The sequence below is a fragment of the Elephantulus edwardii genome, unplaced genomic scaffold (assembly GCF_000299155.1).
Source record: "Elephantulus edwardii isolate Elephantulus edwardi_28Jun2011 unplaced genomic scaffold, EleEdw1.0 scaffold00008, whole genome shotgun sequence".
NCBI lineage: Eukaryota > Metazoa > Chordata > Mammalia > Macroscelidea > Macroscelididae > Elephantulus > Elephantulus edwardii.
The window spans coordinates 25,776-36,775 of NW_006399758.1; the positions used below are offsets into that span (position 1 = coordinate 25,776).

The window sequence follows — 11,000 nt, forward strand, 5'->3', positions numbered from 1 at the left end:
TGATCTGACAGCTTGTATCTTAAGCTTTCTTGGCTTCTGTGATTCCAAACACGTCAACTGCTGACATTTTTTTTTTCTTTTGACCAGTGTCTCTTTAGTTGTACTGTCACCAAGGGAAGGTAACGTGTCCTGTAGAACTCCTGTGTAGCTTGTTTTCCTTTCATGTTCTCCCGCCAGTCCCTCTGTGCACCTGAAAGATGCCTCTTTGCTATTTTCTGAGGTGACCCTCCCCAGTGCTCAGTTTCCCGGCTTCCCTTCCGCCCAGGAGCATGTTCTTCCGCCGGTTTTTCCTGGCTCCCTGAAAGATGCCTCTTTGCTATTATCCGAGGTGACCTTCCCCAGTGCGCAGCTTCCCTGAAAACACTGTGCTAAGTAACATGTGCCTTTCAATCACATAAGGGCAAATAACTATTACATGAAATAAGGAAATATGTAGAAATCCAAGATTTACGGTTCACGGCAGTGGAAAGACATTTTTGTGGGGGGTAAGGTAGGGGCCCTGAACGTATGTTAATGGTAAACATTTACAGGATGCACACCAGGTGCCACACTCTAAAAAGCCATCTATGACTTTAAAAAAACCGAATTGTTTTCATTCTAGTTAGGCAAGTACAACTTCTTGGTTCGTCTACAAAAAAGAAAAATATTGCTCTTACAAGGTGATTGCAAGAATTAAAAGAATTTATGTAAAGTGCTTGAACACAGTCTAGTGTTCACTAGAGAGCTCACCTCTGAAGTCATCTGTATGTCTGGTGAATCCTTGAAAAACAAAAGGTATTTTGTTAAACTCTTAAGCACAGCCTCAGGATTTCGAGGACCATTCTAACACTACCACACTGAAATATTTTCAGGGATTATTTATCATGTATGATTTAAAATCCATAGGGAGGATTTTTAAAGAATAATTGCTAGAACTTTAGTTGGGTAAAACTAATTCCATTTTAGGGAATTTTTTTGAGCTACACAATAGTCATCACTGAGATGAATACTGGACCAATAGAAAGTATCACGACAGATGGAAAAAAGACAAACTATCAATGACTTCATCTTACTTGGATCCATAACCAATACACTTTTTTGGATCATAATCAATACACATTATATCAGCATCCGGAGACACACTGCACTGGAAAAGTGTTCAATCAAGGACAACTCCAAATTACTGGGGAGTAATTCATGTTAGTTTGAGGACTAAGATAACACCGGATTCAGGCAATGGTCTTTTTAATCACTTGCTATTTATCTGAGAGCTGGACAATGAATTAGGATTACAGAAGAAAAACGGATGCCTTTGAGTTGTAGTGTTGGAGGACAATAATGAATATAGCCCATGGACTGCAGGTATAGTCTTGGAGAAGGTGCAGCCAGAGTGCTCCTTGGAGGCAAAGATTATGAAGCTTAATCTCACAAACTTTGGGTAGATTGTTAGGAGAGGCTATTCCTTCGAAGACAACATGCTTGGGAAAGTGGAAGGATGGCAAAGGAAAGGAAGACCCTCAACCAGGTGATTAATACAGTGACTGCAGCAATGGGCTTGAGTGTGTCAGATTCTGAGAATGGCACAGGGTAAGACAGGGTTCACATGTGTTCTTAGGAAGATTGTGAGTCACACCTATCTCAATGGTACCTAACAACATCACTGAAAATTTCCAGCAGTGTGTATGCTGAGGTTAAAATTTTTCCCTTTATGAACATTCCAGAAAATGGGAGTCTTATTTAGTTTCAATCTTTTATTTAGCAAAAATACTTACATGATAGGGTTAAGATCAGTCAATGACAAAAGTTGGAGTCTAATAATTTCCAACAATCCTTTGAAACCACTTCTGACTTTTGCATTTTTAAGAAGCCACAAAAACCAAGGCAGAGAAGCCCTGAGAAATGATTATTAAACTTGTTACGTGCTATTAAGGCATACCTGATGCAGAGCTGACCCTCCAGCACGTTTTCAGAGATACGGGAGGAGGAGACTGCCCATTTTTCTCCCATGGAGCAGCTGGTGGATTTCAATCTCTTGTCTTTGAGCTGCTAGCATGGCTCTTTACCCCTAAACCACCAGAGCACTCAGTGTTTGAGTACTGTAAAAAGGACCACTCTTACAGAATTAATAACCTTATTTATTCTCAGTAAAAAACTCCAAAATATGGACAATTGCTATTAAAATATCTATCACAAAATAATCCACAATCTTAGACTGCTAATTTCAAGACAGACTGACAAAGTGCTATCTGTGCACAGACACACCTGCACATACCCAGAAGAAAAAGGCACAGTGCTGAAAAACTGTACTTAAATAATCTCTATTAGGTTTTTTTTAACTGACGTATTATTGTGTAAAACTCTAAAGCAAAAACCCCAGACTTCACTAAGAAAGTGGATCCTCCTCAAGATAGAAAATTTTTTACACAGCTGAACAGTGAATTTAATAATATATTTATACTGGCAGTAGGGTAGTCTATCTAAGCTTGTGAAATGCCCTAAAACAGAGGGTCAGAGCATCCAGCATCATCAGAGCAAACGGACTGTTTTTCCAGTCACTGTCAAGAAGTCGTCATCAGCCAAGGCATGCAGGGCTTCTTCAAACATTTCTTTGGTGATTGCCTTTGGGGAAAAAGACAATAAATACCAAACATGTAAAATTCTTTACTAACTGTTAAAAAAGAAAAGTAATGCTAAAGTACCATCTAGACTAATTTTCTCTCTTCAAAGGCTACATTAAACCAGGCAGCCGAAGAACACACAACTGAGCTTGTATTGCAAAGCACAACTAGAGGTGGTTCTTTCTGAAGAAGCCAACATTAATTAATCACAACTGGGCACTCTGCATATCTCAATCCCAAAGTAAATTCCTATGATAAATTTAAACTCACTGAGTGTTAGATATAGGGAGCAGTGATGGCATAGTGCTTAGGGATTTAAACCTCTCTGGCCATTTGAATCCACCAATGCTTCTGCAGGAAGAAGATAAACATAAACTTCCTCCTGCACAATTTGCTGCCTCTAAAACCCTGCTAAGCAGTTGTTTCCAGTGAGGCAATCAGTGACTGCCAAACTAGTTGTAGGTTCTGACTGACAGTAACACATATGTGGAGAACTGCTCAAGTGTTTTTTGATGGCTTATTATGGAAACAGATCACGAGGCCTTCTGCCAATGGGCCTGAGTGGACATGGACTTCCAAATCATTCAGCAGCTGACTTTGTTGACTGTTGCACCACTCAAGGATGAAGAGCCTTTAAAGTACATTCTGTCTTTTCACCTAATCATTATGAGCCTGCAGGGTATTTACCAGAGTAATTTTTTTTTTAAATCTCCCAATTGTCTCTGTCCCTTAAGACTATTTATAGAAAAACTTAGGAAAGGGCATGACCATCATGAATATTTTTATTCTTGTTTCTATGAAACAGTTAACAAAGAAAAGAAAAAATGAATTCCCAAAAGCTGTCATAAGGGAGTTCTACTGGCTTAGTGGTTACAAGTGGAGCTGCCATACAAAAGCACTTCAATCCACCAGCTGCTCTGCAGGAGAAAAATGGGCACTTTCCATGCAATTTACAGCTCTGAAAACCTGCTGGAGGGTCAGCTATGAGTGGGTTCCAACTCCAAAGTATACAACAAAAGCTGTATTAAAAAAATACTAAATACTCAAAAACACCACTTACTATGTCAGACTGTCCCCGAATATCTTCAAATAGTTGCTGGTATTTTAGCGCTGGTGTTTTGCCCTTAGACAAAATAAGTTTCTTCAAAGCTTCAGCTAATTCTTCTTTCCGTTTACGAGATGTGGCACTCATTCCTGATTACAAAAGAAAGTAATCAAAGTTTCAAATTTCCACAAATATCCCTTAATATGAGCTATTGTTTCTACTTTACCCTGGTTTTGAATATTCTTTCATATAATGTTAAGTAAGTGACTTCTTGGTTGCTCACCTAAGGCTGAAGCTACTTAAAGTGGAGACCTTAAGTCTAGAAACATAAATGTATAGTGGGTGGAGAACAAAATACAGTCAAAAGCACAATGAGTTCCAAATTGTTTTAGTTTTTAAATTATCTTTTTGTTTTCATGAAAGTTTACAGAAAACTTGGATTTCCATTCATTCACTGTTGCACATTTTACTCCCTACTCCAGAGTTCTGAATTTTTAGAATTTTCTACAAAACAGTAGCTGCTGTGCTCCATCTAAGCCCTATGGGTAGGAGTAATTTGCTTGTTAACAAAGGAATTTCTTCCTTAAGTACGATAACATGGGGTCAATAGATACATGAGGGGAAAGAATCCCTTTACAATGATAAAAATTGGGGTATTCTAGTGTATATTATTTTCAGGAGAAGATTCTCCAAGGTGACCAATGGAAAAAAGGTTAAGACCCTCTGTCCCATATGTATTAACCTTAGACTTAAATTTGAAGTACTAATTACTTTTACACTTCAATCTTCCTCATATACTTTTCTGTTTTATAGAACAACATACCTGTGGTAAGAATAGATATGTCCACAATGCCTGTCCGGGGGTCAGTGGCAGACTGCTTCAGGGCCTCCCGGTGAAGGCGCTTTGCTTCTTCAACATCAATTGCTTCGACTTTGTTTGAAAATCGCACTTTAGCATGGGCTTCTGCCAAGCGAATTAGTGATTCCAGCTGCCGAGGGTACGCGGAAACCATTCCTCGGCTACTACCAATTTTTCTCATGTCTACATAAGCCTAGTGGAGGCAGAACACACAAAAGCAAACCACTATGAAAATCGATCATTTTAGTTTTGTGGTTAAAGCTGTCAGCAGAATTAGAGCTAAACAAAAGTATCTCCTGCCCTCTCATAGTCATTCTGACTCACAGGCTGGTAATAGTCGGCCAGGGAGATATTTACAGAGATTTCTTGGAGAGAAAAGTGAAAAATCAAAGAGACCGGGAAGAAATGTGAGATGACAGACATGACTGAGTAAAGACAAAGTGTGCCTCTAAAAGCACTGTCATTCCTGAATGAGGATCGTCCCAATCAGATATCCAACTTATAGGGATAAAGTCACAAGCATAAGTGGTATTAAACTTCTACAGATGACATACTTGCTTTTTTTCCCCAGGAACAATCCCTTCTGGCAATGCAGCACTTTTCAAATAGTTAACATGCTCTGTTGCTAACTGAAAAGGTGAGGGTTCAAGACCAGGGAGAGGTGAAAAAAATGCCCCAAAACACTGAGTGGTTATCTTCTTTTGGGAGCATCCCTGTGAAAACCCTGTGGAGTAGACCTCTAGTCTAAAATATATGGTCTGTGTGAGTCAGTGTTGATCCAGGGCACTGGTTTTGAAAGCTCAGAAAACATTCTCACCACAATTCTGTATCCCAAATATCCAAGTAGGCACAGCAGGAGACTGAAGATGAAAATTAACTATTCAGAAACAAGCTAACAACAGTTCTGATTTATCCAGTTACAAAGGTGCTATGCAGTACCACCTGTATTTGATTAAGGGAAGTCTAATCTTAGGCTCTGGTTGTCTAGTACTAAGGAGCTACACTACCAACCCAAATGCAAGAGGTTCAAATCCACCAGCTGCTCCATGGGAGGAAGATAGGCAAACTCTTCCTATGATATTTACATGCAGCCTCTGAAAACCTGCTGGAAGATCAGCTATACTCAGTTCTAGCCCAATGGCACATGGCAACTGACAATCTTATAAGCACGTAAAACTATTTAAATAGAAAAAAATGTGTAAACATTTGGAAGCCAGATGCTACAGTGCATAAGGTGTCTAGCTACTAATCCAAAGGTCTTAATTTCAATTCTACAGAACAAAGATGGGCAGTCTCCTCCCATAAACTTATAGCTCTAGAAACCCAACAGAGGGTTGCTGTGAGTCAATTAGACAGCAGTGGGTTACAGAACTTTCACAAATGAGTTCTTGTTCACTCTGTTTGCGAGTCAATTTTTCATCACAGGAAGGAATAAAACAGTTTATATAAAACACTAAGTGAATTTCAACAAAGAAAGCTCTGTGGGAGAGATCAGCAGTGTTCGCCTTTAGACTCACGGCCTCAGAAACCTGATGTGAGATCATTACGAGCCTAAATTCATCTATTTGTGTGAATCTGCATTTTTCCTTTTTTCTTTGTTTAAAAATGATTCGATACTTGTGGCTCAGTGGTAAGGAACTGTTCTGTCACCCAAAGATAGGTAGTTTGAATCCATAAACTACTCCATAGGAGAAAGATGGGCAATCTCTAATCTCATCCCATGCCTGTGAAAACCTACTGACTGGATGGTACACAGCACAAAACCCTTTAATGTTAATTTACAGACCAACAATGCATTACCTCGATGAGGGCCTGGCCTGCTTCCTCGCTCAGCCGTGGTGTGACCATGCTGTGTGCATATGCAATGTAGTCTCGCAGCACTGCCATGTCCATGAACTCCTCCTCTGCCTGCTCCTCGCTCCGGTAGTACAGTGCCACCAAGTGGTGAGCCAGGCGCCGGTCATAGGCTTCGTCCTGCGGATCCAGCATGAGGAAGATCAAATCAAACCTGGAACAGGTGAACAAAACATCGTTCTCTTAGCTGGTCTGTCCAGCAGATAAACTTCTTTTCCCCACTCTCACCAGCAGAGGCCTGTCCTGACCAGCAGCTATCGAGGATTAGCACCTGCATCAAAAAAGGAAGTTCTGCCAGCAGAGGAATGCTACTATGGTTTAGAATCTGAATGAAGATGCATTATTTGGTTTTCATGGAAGAAAATAAAGTGCTATTCAGTAAAAAGCTAAATAATTAAAATGTAAAACAATTGCTTCATATACACATGAAAGCTGGAAAGGAAGACTAAAGAACTTACACTCTTGAATTGAATACACTTGCCACCAACTTTCAAAAGAGTAACACATCTGTCTAGGGAGAAATTAAGCCCCATGCTCCTCAGAGCGAGGATGGCTGAGACCTGGTCTCACAGACTTTGGATGTGTGACCACAGTACTTGAAAGGAGACAGCCTGGTTGCCAAGGTTGGAGAGAAGGAGCTGAAGGCCCTCAGCAAGATGGCCAACAAAGAACTACAAGAATGGGTTTACACAAAGCAAGGTGTGAGGCTGGTGCTGGACCAGGCAAGTCACGTTCTCTTGTACAGAAGGTGGCTGGCCACGAGGCAGAGCCATCCAACAGCACCTAAAAACAACCTTCTAGCAAAATTATCTCTTGGGAGAAGTTTTTTCTCTATATAGTGGTTTTGAGACTGAGTTGTGACAAGCATTTGGGAAAAAAATGTCAAAATGAAATCTCATTTTAAAAACAAAACATTCCCCCACCCAAAAAACTAAGGTATTATTTATTACCAGTGGTCAGAGACATAATTTTTGCCATTTTATATAAAGAGTATGAAATAGTAACAGGCATTGAATTTAAACAATGCTCCTCACACCCTCTACCAAGGTCTACAAATAAGTGAACTAGGAATACAACAACCAACAACAATCAGTTATAGAGAAAAGTTTTAATACCTTGACAACAATGTATGAGGGAGTTGGATATTTTCAATGGTGGTTTTTTGGGCATTCCATTGAGACTCAATAGGATTGGCTGCTGCTAGGATAGAAGTTCGTGCGTTGAGCTGACAAATGATCCCTGCCTGTCAAAGAAAATAGTATCATCTGAAGAGTGTAAGTGTGCTGAGGCAATGAGAATCATTCCTTCTTAGTCAGCTGTCACTGTAACAGCTTCCAACCAGAAAGACTTCACTCTCAATGTCTCCTTTAAGTGAAGAATTAGACTAAAGGGAACAAAGATCTGGCAGGATACCCGACTGGAGATTTTCAGCTTCCCCACAAGATCCTTTAAGAACATTGACATTCTTTTTTAAATTTTGTAAGGACTAAGTCAAAGGAATGATCAATGCATACTGTAATTTCAAGTTTTTCAGACTCCACAATGCTTGCTGGAATCTCAAGTAACTGTTACAGATACTACACATTAGTAGCCAGGATAGCAAGAAATACAGAAAAGGAACCTGAACAAAATACTCAAAATCTAATATAAGGTGTACTCTGAAACCTCCTGCAGTATGCATGTAGCTTACCTTTGCAATGGATAGCGTCTGTTGCTCCATCACTTCGTGCAGCACTGATCTTGTACTTTCATTCATCTTGTCAAACTCATCGATACAGCAGATGCCATTGTCACTGAGGACCAGTGCACCTGTCTGCAGGACCAGCTGCCTTGTCTCTGGGTCCTTCATCACATAAGCCGTGAGACCCACAGCGCTGGAGCCTTTCCCAGACGTGTACTGGCCCCGGGGCACCAGGTTGTAGACATACTGCAGCAGCTGGGACTTACTGGTCCCAGGGTCGCCACAGAGGAGGATGTTGATCTCAGCACGAAATTTGCCCCTTCCTGTGTGACTGAAATCCTTCCTGGTCCCCCCAAAGAGCTGAAGCAAAATTCCCTAGGAAGAAAATTCATCTCAGCATTCACCTCCCATAGAGAAACAGACTGAGTTTAATGAATAAAGAACTCTACAGAAAAACTAATGCGACCATTCTGAATGGCAAGGGGTGTAGGTTTATAATACATGATCCCAGAGAACTATAAACATCCAAACTTAGACACAAAGGGAAGGATGCAGGAGTTACTATTACTAAAAACTATGGAAAAGTATAAAAAAATTTTCCCTTTACCTTCTTTATATCTTCATGTTCATAAATGCTTGGTGCCAAGGCTAAAGCAAGTCTCTCATAAATGTCTGGTTTTCTGGAAAGTTCTTTAAGCAATTCCACTCGTTTTTCTGAAAAAAGTTTCTGTTCTGCCTCTTCATCGAGGCCATGCAGACGTTTTGCGTCTGTTTTACGATAGTGGATTACATCGATGTGTGTTTTGTAGACAGACTTCACATTACTCACTCTTGGATTGACTCGGATGGGAACAGCTCTGTAAATGCCTGAGGGCAGCAACCACAGACAGTGTGAAGGGCTTGGCAATAAGGGGCAGAACAAACAAGACTTCCTCTGGGGGAGTTGACAAGCACCAGCAGAGAGGAGCTGGGCACACTTCTTCAGGACACCCAGTCAGCAGCCTATTACCCCTTGGAAGACTGAGGGTTTTTTTCTCAAGAAGAGTGCCAGCAGGCAGGGCACAAAGAAGAAGAGTTTTTGGTGAGGGTGAACAGGTAACTCTTTTCACCAGTGACCACTACTGCTTAATCTGTGACACTGGGTTTTCCAAGCATCAGCATACTGCTGAGGGTTATAGAAATCACTTGGCTTCCAGCAGAAAGCTTAGCTCACTGGTGATGTTCATAAATATTATTTTTATTCCCCTAAAGTGAATAAGGAGCCCTGGTGGTAGAGTACTGGTAGCTATGTAAAAAGATGGGCAGTTAAAACCCGGTATGGAAGAGGACAGTTGGCCTCAGTCAAGATTATGGCCTTGGAACCAGATGGGGCAGCTATCTGTCCTACACCCTAGGAGTCAGAATGAAACAAGGACAATGGGTGTGGTTTAAGCTGGAAAAAAATTTTCTTAGTTCACTGAAATTTAACAAAATCCTAAAAACTCCAATCTTTAAAAAGAATTTTTTTTAAAGTTACCAACTATAGTCATTACTCTCACAAATCTCAACTTCTATACCAAAACTGCACTGGGTGAATGGGTGCCTGGACTGCCCATCAACACCAGGATGGACAGGCTGTGACCACCTGAGGAGCCTGGAGGCCCCCGCATCACTGTCAGCCCAGGAGTGGGTCTCTGCCTAAATAACACCTATTCTCAATCACTGAGGGATTGTCTCAGTGTCTACAGAGATCATGTTTCAGTAAGGTGCACAGAAACAGTGCATGTCAGCCCAAAGGGACAAGGATCTGAATCCTGGCTCCACATATCGCCATAAAAGTCAGGTTAGAACAGGTTCTCTGAATCTCAGCCTATTCCAACCAAAAATACAGCAAAACACCTTCCATGAGAGCAGGGTAACCTGTCTCAGTCTTCCTACATGAACACTGAAGCCCTTAGCTGACATTTGGAAATTAATGGAACTTAAGTTTCCATCTCCAGAGTGAATGAATCCATTAATTCCCTGAGCTGCTGGCATACTGCCTGCTAGTATCAGCGAGTCGATCAGCTTTCTCAGGACCCTTACCACCACCACTTCAAGATCTGCACGTAACCCTGAGATGAGCTCTGACACTCAAATTTGGAAAGCAAGGAAGGAGTGCACCCCACTGTCAATGCCTCTGGTAGGTGCATCCCATACACTTATAACCAATTGGAGGACTTACCAAAAAGTACAACCAAAAGCCAGACACACCTGATTGCATCAACACAAATTATAGCTCATACCTGTGATATTCACTCTGTCACCAGGCTGGACTTTGTCAACAAGATCATTGTGAGCAAAGAGAATGACCGTGTGAGGTGTTTGGCCTGCTGGCATGTCCTCAGGAGACTCCTGCAGTTTGATCTGACAGGGCAGAACAGAGGTGGTGGAACATGTTAGAAAGTGGTGGGCTACAGAGGCACCCACTCACTGAGGCCACGCCTTTTAATACTTGGCATATAGGTGTTAAACAACAACAATAACAAAATACTTGCTTTAATGCTTAGTTAACTTTAAAAAGTACTGATTTTTCATGTGACATAGGAGGACATTTTATAAGGCTTTAGCTTTTTAGAACATCTAGTTTTCGTTAATGGGAAAGATTTAGGTGAGTGCGTCTTTCATTTTCACTATTAAGGCTCAACATAAAGAAAACCAAAATCTTCACCAATCAACAGGGCAACATTATGATAAATGGCAAAAAGATTGAACCTGTCAAGGATTTAATTTTACTTGGATCCACAAACAGCAGGAATAATAGCAGTCAAAAAATCAAAAAATACAACTCGATCTTATAGATATTTATAGGCTAATGCACCCCCCAAAAGCACAATACACCTTCTTTTCCAATGTGCATGGAAGATTCTCCAGAATAGACCATATTCTAGGTCATAAGGCAAGCATCAACAAATTAAAAAACATAGAAATTATACAAAGTATCTT

The 11,000-nt window shown here is 40.8% G+C and overlaps 1 protein-coding gene across 1 annotated transcript in view; it reads right to left on the reverse strand.

Moving 5' to 3' along the window:
* Positions 1–2,505: 2,505 nt before the first annotated feature.
* Positions 2,506–11,000, reverse strand: part of MCM4 (minichromosome maintenance complex component 4) — a 21,933-nt gene continuing 13,438 nt past the window's right edge. The window contains exons 9-16 of the mRNA XM_006880416.1: positions 10,301–10,421; positions 8,644–8,903; positions 8,046–8,411; positions 7,471–7,598; positions 6,302–6,509; positions 4,466–4,694; positions 3,658–3,791; positions 2,506–2,598 (exon numbers count right to left, since the gene is read on the reverse strand). Coding sequence (XP_006880478.1) covers positions 2,506–2,598; positions 3,658–3,791; positions 4,466–4,694; positions 6,302–6,509; positions 7,471–7,598; positions 8,046–8,411; positions 8,644–8,903; positions 10,301–10,421 — 1,539 coding nt within the window. The remainder of the gene's footprint in view (positions 2,599–3,657; positions 3,792–4,465; positions 4,695–6,301; positions 6,510–7,470; positions 7,599–8,045; positions 8,412–8,643; positions 8,904–10,300; positions 10,422–11,000) is intronic.